We start from the raw sequence: 21,552 nt of genomic DNA on the forward strand, positions 1-21,552 counted from the left end.
TGTGTGTGTGTGTGTGTGTGTGTGTGTGTGTGTGTGTGTGTGTGTGTGTGTGTGTGTGTGTGTGTGTGTTGTGGGGGGGTCAGAGGGGAATGTTTAGGTGGGGGGGGGCGTTAAAAAGAATAAAATCAAAATCCTGTATGAAAGCTTCCGTTATCTGCTTAACCCCTGATCAGGACTGTCCGTCATTTTTCAGCGCTTCTAGCCTCCGGAGCAGAGCGTTCCCGAATGCCTCTCTGTAGGCAGGACTGAGGGAGTCCAGCAAGGAGTAGATGGTCTCGTGGTACTGGCTATGGCCGCCGTCATCAACCTGGTCAAATGCAAAGCCAACCACCTGGAGGAACCGAGAGAAAACGGTATGTAAGAGACAACACAGAGAGTACAAATATAACTCTTCATAGACCTATATTACTAAAAACATTGGGGATTTGAGCCCAAACTATGTGTACACCAGCGCATCTTCACCTCTGCTGCATCCAGTAAATGAACTAGAAACTGGTAATGTGACAGGGAGGTGGGTGATTATGCCAGGGACCTCATTTACATCCAGGGACCCCAGCACCCTCCTGCAGTCGAGCGTTTTTCTTTACTGCCTGTAGTTATGACCCAGGTGTGGATGCAGAAGGGTCTTTTACTCAGAATATTGTCAGATTTCCAGTAACAGAAATCTCTGAGCAGCGCCAGAGGGGCCTGAGCCCTGTATAGAGCCGTTCATTCTTGAAAATAAAAAATAAAGCAACTTTGCGAATAACCTTGCATTATAATAGCCTATCGTTTTGTGTATACAGCTCCTTTGCAGAGCAATGTGTGTCCATGGTTAAAGACTACAAATAAAGCCTGTATAGTCAGATTCCGCAGTCATCCGCCCTTTAATTTGCCCCTTAATTCTTGCTAACCTACCAAGGCGACAGATGGAAAGGAGGATCTGACTACACATGGTTGGTGTGTAGTCTGTAACCATGGAGACAAAAGCCTAATATATCAGTGTAGGGATCTCCATCCAGATTATACAAATCCTGACTCACCCTTAGGCCGGCATCGGTCAGCTCCAGGCAGTACCTGGTCCCCTCCTTTATCTCCACGTTGATATAGGCCATGTCTACAGCACACGATAAGTTTTTGGAGACAAACATGTTGCTCACGGCAAACAAGACATCATTTACGACGGCCTCAGCCTCCAGCCGCATGTCCTTCACTTCTGCCCCTTCCATATCCCGCAGTTCTGAATCACTGTCATAGATGGAATTAATCGTCAGCTCCGCAGGATTATAGTCTACTTCCATATTCTGCAGGGAGAAGAAATAAATTACATCTAATAAAGAGAACGAACAACTTTGGAAAGTGAAATAAACCAGTAACGGTGTGAACGCCTCTTCTTCTTGGGATGGCCCATCAATACGTGATCAGTGGGGTCTCCAAGAGTCAGACCCCCACTGATCAGCTGCCTGAATGGACAGCGGTACTCACTGGACCACCTCCTTTTGGATACGGCACCATACATTTACTTGTGGCTGTGCCTGGTATTATCACATGAATGGGACCAAGCTGCTGTGATCTGCAGTACCAGGCGTAGCCACTACCAAATGTACGGCGCTGTGCCTAGATAAAATGCAAAGGGAACAAGATGCTCCAGTGAGCGCCACTTAAAGCAGCTGATTTGACAGGGGTACTGGGAATGGGACCCCCACCGATCAGATATTGATTCCCTTTTCTAGGGATAGGCCATCAATATTACCATTTAAAGGGCCATCAACAAAGTTTTGATCGGTGGAGGTCCGAGCACCGAGATCCCCACCAATCGCTAAATCGAAGCGGTAGAAGCGCTCGGGTGAGCACTGTGCCGCTCAGTGTGTGATCGGCTGTCCTCAAAGCCGAGTAAGTGGTGTCTGGATTTTCTATTGTGCTTGTACGCCACTCCGAGGAAAGCCGATCAGAAACGAAGCGGCACATAGCTCACCCGAGCGCTTCTGCCGCTCCGTTTTAGCAATCGGTCAGGGTCTCAGTGCCCGGAATCTCATCGGCCAAATCTTCTGACATTCCACTATGATACGTCAAAAGTTTTTTTAAAACCTTGGTTCCACGTTAATCATCGTATACGTTTTGCAACTTTCTAATATTCTTTGTGCCTGATTTTCCTCAACTATTTTCAATATATCTGCTTGCTGTCACTTAATGGAAACATTCATGTTTAGATCCAGAGTCTAAAAAAACACCAAGACCGAATACTTCTAATAGCTGAGACTTTGTTACTATTGTATCCCGTCGAATTTCTCTCTAAAACGAAATACAACAGCAGCAAAAGACACTCCGCTGTGTTAGCAGGACAAGGACTAAACAGGGTTTCAGTCTTTGAGATAAATACATAATGAACAGCACAATTCTTTTTTTTGTCCTGATAGTTTGCTACAATGTATCAGCGCGGGTCGAGTCTATAAGCCTGGAGTCCAGACTATTCAGCACAGAGCACTGCGATACAACTGTAGCAAACCCTCAGCTGTGAGAAGAATTCATTTTCAGCCTCAAGATGTAACCAATAATGTTTCCATTCACCGACATGAAACAGAGTTAAAATTAATTTAGAAATGGATGATGTATAATTGATCTGGGATAGGTGGAACTCGATGGACATGAGTCGCCAGATAACAACCAATCAGAGTTCAGCTAATATTTACTCAGGACAGTTTTGCTTATCAAAGCTGAACTCTGATTGGTTGCGATCGAAAACAAGGACAATTGTTCTATGAAACGTGTTATAAATGAAGGCTAATGGCCAAACCCTATTACCAGCTTAACCAACCGCATCGAGTAGACACAAACACCTCACAGACGCAAAACCGCTCATTTACTCTCCATAAGACCCTTCGTTTCTATAGGAATAGAAAACTTGACACACGAGAACTACTTACTTGCTCAATTCTTAGTCAACTGCGTATAATTCCGTACAATTCACGACACTTCCTGTAATGTGAATACGTCATGTGACGTCACTTCCTCTAGCATATAAGCAACAATGCTGAAATTATTGTACCCAATTATCTTCTTAATTTCTGAACGGGCGGCCATTTTGTCGTAGATCATTTCCTATAGCACCGGCTAAAATTGGTCTCAGCCAAAATGGTTCCGACACCAGACTTATTGGTCCTTCTCGGCATTGTTTACTAGTATAGTGCCTGACCGGACGTGTGTGCTATGTTGCCCATAGATAAGAACATTGATAAATATGGTATTGTATATAAGTCATGTCTGTGTAGCGGCACCACCGTGGTTTGAGCTATTGGCAGATGCCCTGAGCTGAAATGGCGTTCATCGTCAGAGAGGCGACTTCCTGTCACATGACTTGACGTCATTGTTTATGTCTAGAGACCACAGCGACCTGAGCCGGGGAGAACCGGACGTTTCTCATACGGGGCCCTGACTGCTCCCGAGAGATTGTCAGCGACTGCCTGCGTGACGCCATATATCACTGTGTCATAGACTAACGCCGGTCTAACGGTCAGCGGTTGTATCGCATGGCAGATTGTGTGTGATTGTGCTGCTATGTAACTGCATGTGGTGTCATGGATTCTATGTGATTGTATTGACAGGTTATGTGATTGCTGGTTGTGTGATTGGTGGTTGTATGGCAGATTATATGGGATTGTATCTCTGAACGTGTGAGGTTTTGTTGCAGTCTGTGTGTGTGTGGCCGATTGTGAGTCTGTTGCTGATTTGTATGGATTTGTTTTTTTTCTCCTTGTCTTGTCACTGACATAATTGCTGGCTGTGGTATTGTATGTGATTGTACAATGGATTGTTTAACTGATTGTGAGTCTGTGGCTGATTGTATTGCTGGTTGTATGTGATTGCTTCACTGATTGTACGGTATGACTGTGTGGTTGTGGCTGCTGACCCTCATGCTGTGACTACTTGGGAAAGACCTTTCCTTATTCATTGATCGCCCGTCCTCCGTCTGACCCGCCGCTGTCCCTCGTTTTCTGACGCTGTTACTTATAGTTGTAGCTTTCAGTCATTGATCCAACAGAAAGCAGAAAATATCTTATAAGCCATAAAACTATTCCGACCCCCTCTTGGTCATCACTGAGATCCCTGGGTCATTGTATGATTGGACAGACCCTGTGTGACTTACTGACTGCCCCCCCCCCCGTACGACAGTCTGACCGCCCCCCCCCTCCGTACGACAGTCTGACCGCCCCCCCCTCCGTACGACAGTCTGACCGCCCCCCCCTCCGTACGACAGTCTGACCGCCCCCTCCGTACGACAGTCTGACCGCCCCCTCCGTACGACAGTCTGACCGCCCCCCTCCGTACGACAGTCTGAACGCCCCCCCCCCCCAACGTACGACAGTCTGACCGCTCTCCCCCCCCCCCCCCTCCCTCCGTACGACAGTCTGACCGCGTTTACTTGTCTTAATGATGTTGACTGACGACCCGGCTGTGTAATATATTTGGTTGCGGCTCCCGGAGCCTCACCCCTGTGGGCACCATGCCTTGGCCCTTCTCCGAGTCCATCAAGAAACGAGCCTGCAGATACCTGCTGCAGAGATACCTGGGGCACTTCCTGCAGGAGAAGCTCAGCCTGGAGCAGCTCACCCTGGACTTGTACCAAGGCACCGGCACCCTCTCACAGGTCCCCCTGGATAAATGGGTATGTCTCTCTGTTACATGTAACCCAAAATTAAAGGAGCTCTCCGGTTTTAGGGTAAATACTGCAAAATGCAAAGTTCTGGAACTTTCTGATATCATTTTTGTTTCAACTCCTCACCATTTTTATAATATCTGCTTGCTGTCAGTGAATGGAAACATTCTCATATACATCCAGGTGTTGAAAACCCGTACAGACCTAAGGCCTCGTTCATATTTGCGTTGGGGGCTCGGTCGCAGATCCGACCGAGAATACCAAAAACAATAGCACAGCGTTCTGCTCTATTGTTTCTAGTAAAACCGCCAACACTCCGACGCAACCCGTTAAAGTCTATGGGTTCCATCGGCCGCCAGTGGTGTCCGTCGTGCGACGGAACCGGCGCTTCTGTTTATTCCCTTGTTCTGCTCCTCTGACAGAGCAGAACAACAGAATACCGAACGCTGGTGTGAACCCAGCCTTATACTTCTGAAGGTTTGCTACAATTGTATCCCGTGTAGACACTCTAAATACATCAGCAGCACACATCTCTCATGTTCTGATAGTTTGTTACAATGTATCAGTGCAGGTAAGGCTCTGTTCAGTGGTGTATTCCCTGACGTATACCTTCGACCTATGCCACTGTAAAGCCATATAGCGGCATACATTGGCATTGGGCACAACAAAAAAAAATAAAGTTTTGCAGACGCCTATCCTGCTTAGCTGGCAGAATATCATCTAGACTGGATGCAATTGTAACGAACCCTCAGCCGTGAGAAGTATTAGGTCTGTACAAGTTTTCACTTCTGGATGTAAATAAGAACATTGCTTCTGAGTTTTTCCGTACGTCTTCATCAGGTCCAGCTAGAGACCACCGCACATCGTCCTGCCCACAAGTGATGTATGCAGCACCCCTCCCCCTCTACCTGTATATAATGATGTGTGGGGTCGCTCTTATCTTTACTACATCTGTACTTTAACCCTTGACTTGGCACATCTCCGGGATCACGTTTACCTTGGTCTATGGTTGTAAAAACATTCTGCTGAATTTGGTGTTACCGGTTGGGTTGTCCCTACACAGACGTCCAATCGCTGCTGACAGAGTGAGACTGTATAGGGACCCGCAAAGGGAAAGGTAACACCCAGTTGTTTATTTATACATTTCTAGGAGGAATAACAGAGGAACAGCAGAACATAGAAAATTGTTATTTCATGGGGAATACAAGTTTTTACTAAAAGAAACAAGTCAGGAGAGGTGAATGGTCCTCTTTAAAGGGGACCAAAAGTGTTCGGTTAGTCACTGCAGTATGTGAGTACACATGGCGAAGTCTGTGCAACTAGACGTCCAGTCCCGCGCCAGCGCTATTTAAATCTATGAAAATCTCAGAACCAGCGCGACGGGGACCGGAATATATATTAGCGAGTGTATCACATACTGCAGGGACTACACTGATAATAATTTGGTCCCGACATAACCCCTTTAATGGGTTCCGTCACAGTGTCCGTCAGAACCTCCGACCCAGATGTAGACCGAGCCTATCAGGAACTGACGTGAGCAGCCAATCAGCAGCCTCCCTCCTGGAACTGTCACTTCCTGCTCTTTTCTCCACCAACCATCATATTTCTGCTTTCTAGTCACGGCTGGATTGCTCGTTTTGGGTAACTGGTTTCTTGGGCATTCGTCTTGATTCCTGTGATTTCCTCTTCCGGGGTATCCATCTCCCCCTCTACTGCCCTGTTGATGTATCAGCCCAGCTGTTTTCCATTTTTAATGGTCCCATGTCCCCTAGAGGGTTAATGTCGTCCTCACTATATCATGTAGATCATAAGTGTTTGGTTTATTGGTCTTTGCTATAAGTAGATTCGGTCAGCCGGAAGATGTTACATATAATGATGTTGGAATCTATTCTAGGAACAAGATGGACGGCTGTAAAAATAAAATCTTTCATAGAAGTTACAATGTATCAAGAAATGAGTATCTATCTATCCTTCCTTCCTTCCTTCCTTCCATCATTCCTTCCATCCATCCATCCATCCATCCATCCATCATTCCTTCCTTCCATCCATCTATCATTCCTTCCTTCCTTCCATCTATCCTTCCTTCCTTCCATCTATCCTTCCTTCCTTCCATCTATCATTCCTTCCTTCCATCTATCCTTCCTTCCTTCCATCTATCCTTCCTTCCATCTATCCTTCCTTCCTTCCATCTATCATTCCTTCCTTCCATCTATCCTTCCTTCCTTCCATCTATCCTTCCTTCCTTCCATCTATCCTTCCTTCCTTCCATCTATCCTTCCTTCCTTGCTTCCATCCTTCCTTGCTTCCATCCTTCCTTGCTTCCATCCTTCCTTGCTTCCATCCTTCCTTCCTTCCTTCCTTCCTTCCTTCCTTCCATCTATCCTTCCTTCCTTCCATCTATCATTCCTTCCATCTATCATTCCTTCCTTCCATCTATCCTTCCTTCCTTGCTTCCATCCTTCCTTGCTTCCATCCTTCCTTGCTTCCATCCTTCCTTCCTTCCTTCCTTCCTTCCATCTATCCTTCCTTCCTTCCATCTATCATTCCTTCCTTCCATCTATCCTTCCTTCCTTGCTTCCATCCATCCTTCCTTCCTTCCATCTATCCTTCCATCTATCCTTCCTTCCTTCCATCTATCCTTCCTTCCATCTATCCCTTCCTTCCTTCCATCTATCCCTTCCTTCCTCCCTTCCATCCGTCTATCCTTCCTTCCACCTATCCCTCCATCCATCTATCATACATTAGGTCTTTGCAGTGGTTGCCCGTCTAAGAGGGAGCAATATCCTTCAAGGGGTTGTCCATAAATAAAGTTGAAACCTTATATAATAAAAAGTTGCAACTTTTTAATATACTTTGTCTTTTAATTCCTCACCATTTTTAGATCTCTGCTTGCTGACAGTAAATAGATTCATCTACTGTTTACATTCAGAGTTTGAAAGCCCTTCCTGACCTCCCGCTCACACAGGTGCCTGCTTGTTCCAGGGGAGAACTATGATGCAGTGTAATGACCGGTGTGAGTAGGACAAGACCCTGAAGTGTTTTCAGCCTATGGGTGTAAATAAGAATGTTTGTGTTCGCCAACAGCAAACAGAGATATTGAAATGGTGAGAAACTAAGGGGCAGATTTACTAAGAGTAGCCTCTCATATGGAGTAAGATCCCACACGCCTCATAATAAATGTGTCTTATACACTTCTAAAAAATGGGTAAAAAGCACTAAATTTCTAAACTTTCTCACAAATTCCGACTTTTGTAAAGCAAAAAATCTGTTGGATGAGAATTTTATTCATCTGTAAAGTTAGCTAGCTTTTTCTCTAACCAAAAAAACACGCTGAAAACCATGTCACGTTTTTTTTTCCCTCCGTCTACAATTGATTTTAATGTGAAGTACCAGAATCTGCCCAAAAATAGAGCAAGCCACTCTTTATTTTTTTAACATATATATCTATATATCAGCGAACGGAAGAAAATCTGTCCTAAAAAATCGCAGATTTGTTTTTTGTTTTTGTTTACTCTTTTTTTCGTCGCACAAACAATCATTCAAAATCAGTGTCAAAAAACGCTGTGTGAACATACCCTTACACTCTGACTTTCCATCACCAGTGCCGATCTATAAGAGTAATTCTGGGTCTCTACAGTGACGCAGCGTCGCCCATGGGTCGTGGTAAAAGTGCAATTGTTCTTAACTTTAACGTTTCCCTATAGAACTTTACGGCGGCTCGCGGACATCATAGTGGAGCCTTTAATAGGTTTTTCAGGCGTAAAGTCATCAATGTTTGATCGTTGGAGATCTGACCCTCAGGACCACCGGCCGATTGTTAAACTGCTACGATTTTGCAGTAATCCAATGCCAATTAAGCGCGATTTGACCGTGTGAATAGATCCTTACACATTCACATAGGGTACATGCACCGGGATTACTACAAAGTTAGAGTGCCTTCTCCTAGGAACCCCTTTGTTTTTGGTGATGTACAACAGCAGGAAACGGCAAAACTGTCTATTCATACTGCTGTCGTTACACCGGGAGACAGATGACATCTCTGCTGAGACGCCTAAAATAGCTCCAGACACGAGCATCAGCCTAAATGTATTGAGCAACAGGGAGAAAACACGGATACAATTCATCTTTGGAAAATGCACCATAATGACAAGTGGGTAAATAGGAAGAGGAGATCACTTCACGCTGATAACAGAGAGCAATTGTCCAGCACGTCCTCCTCTATACTACAGTCTGCTGAATTATTAAAGCGCATTTCCACCAATTTACAGTTAACCTGTTGAATTAATCTACATAAAGAGTGGAGTCACTGTGTACAAACATTACATTACTGATCCTGAGTTATATCCTGTATTATACTCCAGAGCTGCACTCACTATTCTGCTGGTGGAGTCACTGTGTACAAACATTACATTACTGATCCTGAGTTATATCCTGTATTATACTCCAGAGCTGCACTCACTATTCTGCTGGTGGAGTCACTGTGTTCATACATTACATTACTTATCCTGTACTGATCCTGAGTTACATCCTGTATTATACTCCAGAGCTGCACTCACTATTCTGCTGGTGGGAGTCACTGTGTACATACATTACATTACTTATCCTGTACTGATCCTGAGTTACATCCTGTATTCTACTCCAGAGCTGCACTCACTATTCTGCTGGTGGAGTCACTGTGTACATACATTACATTACTTATCCTGTACTGATCCTGAGTTACATCCTGTATTCTACTCCAGAGCTGCACTCACTATTCTGCTGGTGGGAGTCACTGTGTACATACATTACATTACTTATCCTGTACTGATCCTGAGTTACATCCTGTATTATACTCCAGAGCTGCACTCACTATTCTGCTGGTGGAGTCACTGTGTACATACTTTACATTACTTATCCTGCACTGATCCCGAGTTACATCCTGTATTATACTCCAGAGCTGCACTCACTATTCTGCTGGTGGAGTCACTGTGTACAAACATTACATTACTGATCCTGTACTGATCCTGAGTTACATCTTGTATTATACTCCAGAGCTGCACTCACTATTCTGCTGGAGGAGTCACTGTGCACATACATTACATTACTTATCCTGTACTGATCCTGAGTTACATCCTGTATTCTACTCCAGAGCTGCACTCACTATTCTGCTGGTGGAGTCACTGTGTACATACATTACATTACTTATCCTGTATTATACTCCAGAGCTGCACTCACTATTCTGCTGCTGGAGTCACTGTGTACATACATTACATTACTTATCCTGTACTGATCCTGAGTTACATCCTGTATTATACTCCATCGCTGCACTCACTATTCTGCTGCTGGAGTCACTGTGTACATACATTACATTACTTATCCTGTACTGATCCTGAGTTACATCCTGTATTCTACTCCAGAGCTGCACTCACTATTCTGCTGGTGGAGTCACTGTGTACATACATTACATTACTTATCCTGTGTTACATCCTGTATTCTACTCCAGAGCTGCACTCACTATTCTGCTGGTGGAGTCACTGTGTATATACATTACATTACTTATCCTGTACTGATCCTGAGTTACATCCTGTATTCTACTCCAGAGCTGCACTCACTATTCTGCTGGTGGAGTCACTGTGTACATACATTACATTACTTATCCTGTGTTACATCCTGTATTCTACTCCAGAGCTGCACTCACTATTCTGCTGGTGGAGTCACTGTGTATATACATTACATTACTTATCCTGTACTGATCCTGAGTTACATCCTGTATTATACTCCAGAGCTGCACTCACTATTCTGCAGTTTTATAGCTGAAATTTCTCTTTATTCCCCTCTTGATCAGTGTCTGTATAGAGCTTGTTTTAGTGATGGTTTTTCCTGGGAGTGTCATATTTTGGTCTTTCTGATTGAATAGAATTCTAGAAGTACAGTGCAGACTGTCACACGGTGGAGCAGTAAGAGAGAGAGACGTAATGTAATTCTGCATAGTAACACAGATCCTCATGGCACTTCTATTCACTAGGGATACTATAATGGCTGGCGTTGGTGGCGGTCACCCAGCGTCTATATGTGTGATACATTATCTATGATCTTCTGTACTTGTGTCTCCCATCTGCAGAGTCTCAATGAAATAATGGAGTCCGCTGATGCCCCATTGGAAGTGACTGAAGGCTTCATACAGACCATCTCCCTGTCTGTGCCTTGGGGGTCTTTACTACTAGATAACTGTGCGCTAGAGGTGAAGGGGCTGGAGATGGTGTTCAGGCCGAGACCGCGACCACGTATGTAACGGCCACAGAATGGCGCTGGTCATTTCTCCTCACATTGAATTGGACGTCATGATCTTTTTTTTACATTTTTGTCATTTTTGCCTTTTTTCGGATTATTTATTTATTATTTTTTTCCTGCAGATTCTGCCTCTGAGCCGATGTATTGGTCAAGTTTTATGACCAGCAGCATGCAGCTAGCCAGGGAGTGTCTGAGCCAGAAACTGACCGATGACCTGGAGTCCTCCCAGCCTTTCGAGGGATTGGAGAAGTTTGCAGAAACAATAGAAACGGGTAAGACCTAAAGGTGCAGAGATTTTCATTTGCCCGCTGGCCAATGGGTGTTGAGCAGTTCACTTATCAGATGAAGGCATTTGCATTGGGCACTGATGGCGGCGCCACAGTCTGACGTCTTCCCCCATTGGTCAGCTGTGGTTGACTACTCTTTTTATGGTGTATTGTATATGCAGCAGGTGGAGCAGGCTTTGCGGTATCATTACTCTGATGGGCCACCACTAAATATGTAAAGAACTGTCAATTAATTTACAATGGGAAGGTCTGCAACTTATCTAATATAGCTTTGTTTCAGTTGTTGGCAATTTTCAAGATCTCTGCTAGTGGTAATTGAATGGAAACATTCAGGTTTACATCCAGAGGCTGAAAACCTGTACAGACCTAAGGCCCCGTTCACACGTTCAGGATTTGATGAGGATTTCAGTGTCGATTCTGTGCGCTAACATTCTGCATCCAATGCATGAAAATGAGGTTTTTGTAACCCTGTTCACATGCAGGAAAAAAAATCTGGGAGAATAAGAAGCATGCCGCTAATTTTCATGGATTATACACGGATTCGGCCCATAGAAATGAATGGATCCGTATTTTTATCCGCAATTCCGGTCGTGTGCGTGAGGCCTAATGGTTCTCACAGTTGAGCGTTTGCTACACTTGTATTCAGTCCCTTGGAAGCTACAGTCTGGCCTCCAGGCTGACCATTTATTTTCTTGCACTGATACATTGTAGCAAACTGAAGTCTGGTTAAGGGTCACCCAGACTGGATGTAATTGTAGCAACTGAAGAAAAGTATTGTCTTGCTGAGATGTGGGTCCAGCTGCTCGAACTCCTGGTCTCATCTGTTATCTGCCTCTTACCCCTCCATTCCTGTGCAGCGCCCCCTGCAGGGGAAATATTTGCATTGCACGCCATCTATTCAAGTGAATGAACGACCATGTAATGTTTGGATGGGCCATGACCACCAGTGGGTCTCCATCTTGCCCTAATAGGGTATATGGATAAAGGAGACAACCCTTTTATGTCTGTACACTTTTTGAGCCTCTGAATGTGTACGAGAATATCCCCATTCACTGACAACAAGCAGATCTATTGAGAATGGAATTGAAACTCAAAAAGTTGAACCCTCATGCTCAGCCTAATCCAGGGCATTGGTCTATAAAATAGGAACGTTTTATTATACGTGTGACATTTGTCTGATGTCGTCGTCGTTGTTTTCTAGTCCTGAGACGCGTCAGAGTCACTTTCATCGACACCGTGTTTAGGATAGAAAACATCCCCGAAAACTGTAAAACCGGATGCGCCCTTGAAATTAGAATCAGCAGGTAAGTGATGGGCTCCGTTGTGCCCCGCTGACGTGGAGGTAGGGGGTCTCGCTGACTGTCTGATCTTGCAGGACGGTGTATTCGGATGAGACTGTGGATGAGCAGCCGGGGATCAATGTCCACAGACCGTCCGCCTTCGCTCATAAAGTTCTCGAACTCAGTGGCGTCTCCTTCTTCTGGGACGAGTTCCCGGCCTCTGCAAGATCTTCACCTGTTTCTTCTACGTTGCACGTGGTAACGGACTTCACTGTATACGGATACAATTAGAAAACTGCAGTGAAATTCCTTTAATACGTCATCTGATAATCCAGAAAGGCCGATAATCCGGCACTTGTTTCCATTACCGAGTTCATAGTAACAGATTTTATGTCATATATTTTGGACTTTCTCCCGGAAGGTTCTCTACCCTTTCGAGCGAGTCCTGTATACTTTCTGATCATCCAAAATTTTTGGTCATTCGGCTCCTATTGATGGTGGATTAAAGGAATTTGACTGCCTTATTTGTAGAAAAAAAAATACTGAACGTTTTTAAAGGTCTAGAGTTTGGATGACCCCCCCCCCCCCTATAGGGAGCAGCTGACCCAGGACATGAGCTGTTGGGGGATGTGACCTCCTACTGATCATTTTCCCTCTAGAAATGAATGGGCTGTACCTGCAATACAGAGACTCTATGCCCCGGCTCAGTCAGGGGCCCCCCATTATCTCCATATGTCATGGGGATGTCCAAAGTGGCCTCAGACCCCGTATGCCCGGCTTGATCTTTAGATTTGATGGGCAGCACTGTGACATGGGGAAGCTCTGCTGCCATATACTAGGTCCGTGGTCCCCAACCTGAGGTTCTCCAGCTATTGCACAACTACAACACCCATCATGCCACCAGTTCTTGGGCTAGAAGTTGTAGAGCATTTCCTTAAACTCTTCGAAGACTTGATAGAGAAATTACTTCAGACGCCCAATAGGGACAGGGACCGATGTGAGCGATTTATACAGCAAAATAAGACCTAATGCACATGACCGCGGTCTTTTGTCTGTGTTCTATCCACAATTTCACATTCATTTATATGGCAGCACGCAGACCACCGTGATGTTGACGGATCCGTGTGGGGGGCGCAAGTCAAATTGGTGACATCAAATTGAGCCTTCCATTTTTTTTAATGCGGATCCGTGAGTACTGATGACACAAGGATGCAATACGGGAGGTTTTTATGGACATCAAGTACAGACATCGGATCCGTGGTTTCGTGGACCGCAAAATCACCACGGTCGTGTCCATCAGGCCGAAGTTGGAAAAAGGGTTGTGGGAGAGGGGATTTAATAATAACTGGTAATAAATAAGGGGCAGATCCCATCCAACCAGACCGCATTCATAGCCAGTGACCATTTATTGCTTTACTTTAGGAAACGGAGCCAAAACTGTCACCGAGCTGGAACCCCAAACCAGTGTTTGAACCCCATCCGCAGTTCACAAGGAGCGTAACCGAAGTCACCCCCTCCGACCCGGTGCAGATCGCCACGTTGGTCGGTAAAATAGAGCTGGGGCTTATCCTGAAACAGAATGACGTCCTTCCGGGGGCAAAGGTCAGTACCCGCACGAACCAGGCAGCCGACCTCGTTTATGAAATGGGGGCAAAGAAATATGGAGGAGATGCCCAAAGCAACCAATTCCAAATCTAATCGTTTGCTACGCAGACCCCTTCTCCATCTTTCTTTACTCTAGTTTTCAAAAATGTGGCCCACAGGGGTCTGTATGGGGTTTTTGTTGTTTTTTTTTTTTGAATTTTCTCTGTTATTACTTGCATTTGCCATGTTGACTCTTTTGTGCTTTTGTTCCTACGGTTCAGTTACTTGGGTTACACACCTGCAGACTACTACGTGTTTGATGCGATTTTCTAATATATCTTGCATTTCATTTTTTCCCAGTTTTCAAGATCTCTGTTTGCAGTGAGTGAATGAAAACACCCTTGTTTACATTACAATTGTTTTGAGTCTAGACCAGGGGTCATCAACCATCAGCATTCCAGCTGTTGTCAAACTACAACTCCCAGCATGCCTTGACAGACAAATGTTTGATTCCAGCCAAAAGCTGCCAGGGCATGTTGGGAATTGTAGTTTCTCAACAACTGGAGGGCCAACGGTGGTTGACGCCTGGTCCAGACAATGACTGATACATTGTAACAAACTACCAGAGAGATTTGTGCAGTTGCTGGCTGCCTTGGCTTCCTGCCTTCAGTTTTTAAGCTCGGACAGGAGCGTCAGCGTCTCTGATAAGCGCAGGTACGCTTTAAGGCTAGGGCTACGTGGCGACATTTGGTCACACGACATGAAGAAGGCAATGTCGCAATGTGACTCCGTAGGTGATGATTGTGAATGCGGTCACGTTACCATGCGACTCACCGCTGATACTGCTCCACGTCTTGTGTTCATGATGTCGGCCATGTTCACCTATGGATGACGTGGATTTGGTCTCGGATATAAGGTGCATTGGTCATTGCTGGTAACTGATGCAGATTTCCGCTTTTCTCCAGCTGGACGTGGATGGACGTGTGGATTCCTTTCATGTCTTCCTTTCTCCTCGACAAGTTCACCTCCTGCTGGATATGTTGTCCGCCATCGCCGGGCCGGGTAAGGAAACTTTTTCATCTGTGTACTTTGTTTTTACGTGCTGTAATCCGCCTCCGCCACGTTATCGTGGGTTAATGGCTTATCCAGAAATGCCTTATAATTAAAGTTTTAATGTCAATCTGTACAGAAATGTATAATGTTATATGATGTGGGACGGTTTGTTCACTTCGATTGCGGCTTTAGAAAGCTGCTGCTGGCTGTTGATATAGCGGCCACTGCAGGGCAAATGTGGTATTACATGACAGCCGCGTAATACATGGACAGGTTGTGTCCACCAAAACGAGAGATGCTATTATTATTTTTTCTTCTTCCCTTCAATAGGTTAAAAGCACGCCATTGAAAACTACAAGTTACCGGTTGTGATTTTCCATAGACGCACTTGTAGGAATATTCCTAGAACTTTTTAGCATAGCTGCATTTATTATCATGCTGTTTTGCAGCAGTATTACTTTGTGGTTTCACCAAAGCAGCACTGTGATGGTCAAGATAGTCTAGGTGCAAGCTCCGGAATGCCAATCCAGTATAATTTTTATTTTTTTATAGAAAGCTCCGGGCGATTGGGCATGTCTAGAAAAGACCGGAAGAGTCGCCCGATGCAACAAGAAGATGAGATGCGTCTTCAGATGGAGTTGAAACGATATCTGAGGAAGGAAGACTTGTCTGGGGGGGCATCTGCAGATCACAGCTTTTATGAGACGGACACAGCAAAGACCCCTTCTAGCCACGGTAAAGAGTGCGGTGCCCCTACTGGATGGATGCCGGATTTATTGTTTGTATATAGTAAAAAAAAAAAATTCTCCCCTTTTCAGATGAAGAAGTTTTCTTCTCAATGGCAGATATGGACATGTCTCACAGTCTTTCCTCCCTCCCCCCTCTTGGAGATCCACCAACAGTGGATTTAGACCTGTCACTGACTAGCACTTATAACAATTCTCCTGTCGGATCACCACTAGGGGGCACTGTGGTAGGTACAACCTGCTCGGTAATTTACCAGTTTTATGTCTATTTATGTGGTCACGGTGTATACTTCGCTTGATTGCATTTATGGAGACATCTCAAAGGACGGGTAAAAGTAGCTGATCTATATGGCTGGCAGCAAAAATAAATCCAACCTAAGCAGAGGATCATGGCTCGTGCATAAACAATCCGTTGATTCCACACCTGTCAAAGTGTAACTAAACTTTTAAAGAAGTTTTGATCAGTGGGAGTTCGAGCACTGAGACCCCCACCGATATCTAAAACTAAGGCGCAGAAGCGCTCGAGTGAGCGCCGGTCCGCTTGGTTTCTGGTCGGCTTTCCTCGGAGCGGTGTACGGGTTCAATAGAAAGTCCATACACCGCTCGCTCGGCTTTCTGAGGAAAGCCGGACAGAAAAGAAGCAGCACAACAGCGCTCGAGTGCTACTCGTTTTAGCAATCGGTGGGGGTCTCACTGCTCAGACAACAAAATAGAAAAAATGACAATACCAAATGACCAACGTTTGACGACCGCTTTAAGGTCTGATTTCCTATTATATGGCAGATTGTGCTTATTAGAATATTTGTACTCTGTTTATCTGCAGGCAGCATGGAGTCACTACCAGGAACATGGCAGATTGGATGAGCCTGTTGTACAAGGAGCTTCGTTCAAACCGAATGTGCACCAAAATTCCCATAGAAGAACCTGTAAGTTACACATTGAGTTGGTCTCTAGAATTGCGGTAAAATTATATTAATCCTAAAGATTTTTTAAAGGGGTTTTCCCATCAGAGACATTTATGACATATCCACAGGATATGTCAGATAGATGCGGGTACCACCTCTGGAACAGGGTCCCCTAAACCCCGTTCTAGCTTTTTGTACTCGCGCTGCCTCCCGGCCACTTCTTGGTTGTATGGTCGGGAGTTACGGAAACAGCGTAGCTCAGTGAGTTACTCGGTTTCCATAAGTCCCGACCATGTCCCAGCTATGTAGTCAGTAAGTGGCCGAGAGTCCGCGTGAGCACAAAAAGCTAGAACGGGGTTTAGGGGACCCAGATCTAGAAATAGGTGCAGGTCCCAGAGGTGGGACCCGCATCTATCTGACATTTATGGCATATCCTGTGGATATGTCATAAATGTCCCTCATGGGAAAACCCCCTTTAAAACCCACCACCTGTGATCCACTTCTCTTAGAATCTGAACCTCCATGTATAAATTCAAGTTTCTAATGTAGAATTAAAGAACGAGTACTCCATGTTGTTTATTAGCTTTACTTGCAGGCTGCACACACCATTTCTATATGGGGCAGAGTAGGAGAAGACTTGAGTTACTACAGCCCTTTACTTTCTCCCTGCTCCCAGATTGAGATACAGCTAAAATAGTTTTAATATCTTACCCAAACAAGGAGCTGCACACTGGTCGCATGTCTTGTGCAGCTTACATACTAGTCAATAAAGTCCTTACCAGTTCATAATGTCCTGTGATCACAGCAGCTTCAGCACTGATTCAAGTAGGCATTCTCTTTCTTGTGGGAGAGTTGTGATTACAGGAGTCTAGTAACAGGTGAGAGGGGAGCTATCAGGCTTGTAGATACAGTGACCGGTGACCGGGCTGCAGCTCCACTGTATCTGTAACATGACAGAAAATAATAACTTCCTGTTCGTGACCAAGGGCAGGTCCGCAGCAGCACAAAGGGCTGAGCTTTGATGGAAAAGGCTTCACAAAGTTACGGTACTTGAGATTCTACGAGCACAGTGAAGTTGTTCTTTTTTCAATGGGTGGACCCTCACCGTTCAGAAAGTGATGTCCCATCCTAGCAATATACCATCATCGTTGGAATAACCCTTTAAATTGTGTTTTTTCGATTTCTAGACCTTGCCGCTAATTTGTAGCAAAGCAAAGTCCCTTTAAATTTATAGGGTCAGTTTCTTGAACCTCAGGGATTGTTTGGACTTGGACATGTTTTTCTTGGCTGCCCATATAATTATAACTGGACACGTGTGTTGCTCTCTGTATTACAGCACTGCCGACCCGATCTGTGTCGTTGGATGACTCTCGGCCTGAGCTCGTGTTCAGACTTGCTGTGGGCTCATTGTCTTTCTCAGTGCTTCACATCGACCCCCTGCCACCAACGGAGAGCACATCCAGCCCTAATCCTCTGACACCCCTTTCGCTTAGCTTCTTCAGCCGTATTGAGACCCTGGATCCACAGATTTTTGCACAAAACGACTTTGCCTTTTTACGGAACGTTTTTGCAGAAGCGTGCACGCACGATCACCTAAGGTATAAATTAAACGCATGACATTTGCTTTGTTGATGTAAAGAACGTGAGAAATAAATATTTGAGTAGCTTCTATTATATTCCAGAGCAGCATTCACAATTCTGCAGGCTTCAGAGCTGATATCTGCCAGAATTTCCTGGTGTCTGCACAGAGGTTGCTCTCATAATTACATTCTAGAGAGTCTAGATTTTACACCAGGCACTGTACAGGCATCTGATATAGGAAAAACAAAATGTCCCCTGTATTATAGGAGCTCAAATAAGCTGTTAGGGTTGTGTCTTGTTGACTGTTTCCAATCAGCAGAACTATGACTGCAGCTCTAGAGTATAATACAGGATGTAACTCAGGATCAATACAGGATAATAAATGTATGTTACACAGTGACTCCACCAGCAGAATAGTGAGTGCAGCTCTGGAGTATAATACAGGATATAACTCAGGATCAGTACAGGATAAGTAATGTAATGTATGTACACAGCGACTACACCAGCAGAATAGTGAGTGCAGCTCTGGAGTATAATACAGGATATAACTCAGGATCAGTGCAGGATAAGTAATGTAATGTATGTACACAGTGACTCCACCAGCAGAATAGTGAGTGCAGCTCTGGAGTATAATACAAGATGTAACTCAGGATCAGTACAGGATAAGCGATGTATGTACACACTGACTCCACCAGCAGAATAGTGAGTGCAGCTCTGGAGTATAATACAGGATGTAACTCAGGATCAGTACAGGATAAGTAATGTAATGTATATACACAGTGACTCCTCCAGCAGAATAGTGAGTGCAGCTCTGGAGTATAATACAGGATGTAGCTCAGAATCGGTACAGGATAAGTGATGTAATGTATGTACACAGTGATTGCACCAGCAGAATAGTGAGTGTAGCTCTGGAGTATAATACAGGATGTAACTCCGGATCAGTGCAGGATAAGTAATGTATGTACACACTGACTCCACCAGCAGGATAGTGAGTGCAGCTCTGGAGTATAATACAGGATGTAACTCCGGATCAGTACAGGATAAGTAATGTATGTACACCGTGATTACACCAGCAGAATAGTGAGTGCAGCTCTGGAGTATAATACAGGATGTAATTCCGGATCAGTACAGGATAAGTAATGTATGTACACCGTGATTACACCAGCAGAATAGTGAGTGCAGCTCTGGAGTATAATACCAGCTGTATCTTTTTACGTACATATTTTTACTATGACTTAGTGTTCAAAGGTGGACATATCCTTTAAGTTTATACCTATATAGATGTTGACAGCCAGAGATACAATATTTTAACGTAGAGCAAATTTGGCTTTTTCTTTATAGGTTCATAGGGACACAAATAAAAATCTCCCATGAGCAGCGGCAGCGGTCTGGTTCTCGGTGTTACAGCACGGATGTATGCATTGGCCAGACGGAGCTCCTGGAGTGTCTTTTCCCCAGTGACTCAAAGCCTGTTCCCCCTCAGTACACAGAGGTAAATACTTCTTGTAACAGTGTGATTAGTTATACATTTGTGTGATGTGTAATATCTTGTGGTAAGTAACACTACTTATATTATACACCTATATAGCATCATGCAGAACAGAATCTCAGATCATGCACCTTTTTACAGAGTATCTGCCATTAACAAAATGGGCAATATTTAAAGTCTATGACCACCTTTGCAACCACAATTTTTTTTTGTAGTGTCCTAATGGATCCAAAATGACAAATGAAGCAACTTTGCAATAGGTCTTAATTAGAAATGACCTATTGTTTGGTTTCTACAGCTCCTAAGCAAGCCTATGTGTCTCCATGGTAACAGACAACAAACAAGCACTGTGTAGTCTGAACCTGCAGTCAATATTCTCTTCCATCTGTCCCATGCTCCTTGCTAACGTACAGAATGTATGTTTGCAAAAAGTAGAGGGTTGATGGAAGGCAATATGACTGCAAAATCAGACTGCACAGGGTTTCCTTGTTGTCTGTTTCCAAGAAGACTGATCGGTGTGCATAGAAGCTGTATACTCAAATCAGTATTAGACATTTTTAGTTCAGACCTATTGCAAATTTGCTTCGTTTTTTTATTTTAGATGCCTTGGGTCAATAAAAAAAAAATGTGGTTGTGAAGGTGGCCACCACTTTTTTATAATTTTATATTGTGTTTAAACACGTATCATTTTTCTTCCAGCTGCTGAAATTTGCCATGGATAGAGATCCTGACTGCCGGTCGTCACCGTGCGTTCAATTGCACTACAAGCATTCGGAAAACCGAGGCGCACAGGTGAATGTGATGCTCACTGAAAGAAGTTTTGCTGTATTTTAGATTATTCCTTTAGGCCTAGTTCACACACTATTTTATGCAGGCAGAAAAATATACCTCTAGATTCCTTCATGAACTTTGAGGCAGAGTTTGACTTGCCAGCGTTAGTTGATGCTTTTTTCCAACGTTTTTTTTTTTTTTTTGGCGGTGATTCAGACGGAGTTTCCGCTTCAAAATCAGCACCAAAAAACTCTATGTGAACTGGCCCTTAAAGGATTGTCTGGTTTAGAAAACTCATATTCAAATATCCTTTTGTTATATATACCCAGCTTCTTGTCAATGAATGGGAACATCTTGTTTGCATCCAAAAGCTAAAGACCTGTCTTGATCATGTCAAACTGGCACAGGTGCAAGGCTCTGTACGGTGTATCAGAGAACTCTTTTGCAACGAGCCATGCAGCTGTGTTAGCTGGACATGATCAGGACATGTCCCTCCTCAGGTACAGTTATCCAGAATGGATCGCACAATCTCGTCCCATGTAGTAATCACTAATCTCTTTTCCACAGGGCAGTTCTGGGCGGCTGAGTTCTCTCCCGCAGCGGTCGGAGCTGCACGTCCAGCTGTCTACAGCCTCCTGTGAGCTCGATATCACCATCGTAGACAGATTAAATTCATTGCTGCAGGTGCAGAAGTTGGGAACCGTGGAAATGATGACGTCACATCTCTTCACATCTTACAACAAACACATTAGTCTGGTGAGTATATGATGGTAACTGGTCTAAGTTTATGAGCTCCACCGTTTACTGCACCGGGTGGATATTGTGGGGGGCTCCGAGCATGCCCATTACCAGCCAGCTATGCCATGCAAATGTATAACCAGATAGGTAAATATATTTGTGATAATTAACCCCCTACTGTAAATGTATAAGAAAGTTAGCGTTCTGAGAGCATA

At 44.4% G+C, this 21,552-nt stretch overlaps 2 protein-coding genes across 3 annotated transcripts in view; one reads left to right on the forward strand and one right to left on the reverse strand.

The window, feature by feature from the left end:
* GSKIP (GSK3B interacting protein) lies at positions 1–3,012 on the reverse strand. Its single transcript, XM_075844090.1, has 3 exons — positions 2,904–3,012; positions 1,023–1,283; positions 1–331 (listed from the first exon to the last, which is right to left on the reverse strand). Exons 2-3 carry the CDS (start codon positions 1,278–1,280, stop codon positions 170–172), a joined length of 420 nt encoding a protein of 139 aa, XP_075700205.1. The 5' UTR covers positions 1,281–1,283; positions 2,904–3,012; the 3' UTR covers positions 1–169.
* Positions 3,013–3,121: 109 nt separating this feature from the next.
* The window catches only part of ATG2B (autophagy related 2B), a 66,329-nt gene continuing 47,898 nt past the window's right edge, over positions 3,122–21,552 (forward strand). The window contains exons 1-14 of one of the 2 annotated variants that reach the window (XM_075844089.1): positions 3,122–4,642; positions 10,734–10,896; positions 11,026–11,175; positions 12,392–12,494; positions 12,566–12,728; positions 13,893–14,072; positions 15,020–15,116; positions 15,660–15,842; positions 15,926–16,080; positions 16,677–16,779; positions 18,095–18,356; positions 19,681–19,831; positions 20,528–20,620; positions 21,167–21,355. In XM_075844089.1, the coding sequence (XP_075700204.1) occupies positions 4,481–4,642; positions 10,734–10,896; positions 11,026–11,175; positions 12,392–12,494; positions 12,566–12,728; positions 13,893–14,072; positions 15,020–15,116; positions 15,660–15,842; positions 15,926–16,080; positions 16,677–16,779; positions 18,095–18,356; positions 19,681–19,831; positions 20,528–20,620; positions 21,167–21,355 (2,154 nt within the window). In that variant the 5' untranslated portion in view covers positions 3,122–4,480. The remainder of the gene's footprint in view (positions 4,643–10,733; positions 10,897–11,025; positions 11,176–12,391; positions 12,495–12,565; positions 12,729–13,892; positions 14,073–15,019; positions 15,117–15,659; positions 15,843–15,925; positions 16,081–16,676; positions 16,780–18,094; positions 18,357–19,680; positions 19,832–20,527; positions 20,621–21,166; positions 21,356–21,552) is intronic. The other variant, XM_075844088.1, reaches the window with a different exon arrangement.

Source organism: Rhinoderma darwinii, chromosome 12 (assembly GCF_050947455.1).
Source record: "Rhinoderma darwinii isolate aRhiDar2 chromosome 12, aRhiDar2.hap1, whole genome shotgun sequence".
Taxonomy (NCBI): Eukaryota; Metazoa; Chordata; class Amphibia; order Anura; family Rhinodermatidae; genus Rhinoderma; species Rhinoderma darwinii.

Excerpts from the sequence above, each read along its gene's own strand:
- GSKIP (XM_075844090.1), bottom strand. The coding sequence starts at position 1,280 with ATGGAAGTAGACTATAATCCTGCGGAGCTGACGATTAATTCCATCTAT. Across the intron at positions 332-1,022 it reads TGACCGATGCCGGCCTAAGG|GTGGTTGGCTTTGCATTTGA; the intron begins GTGAGTCAGGAT and ends CGGTTCCTCCAG.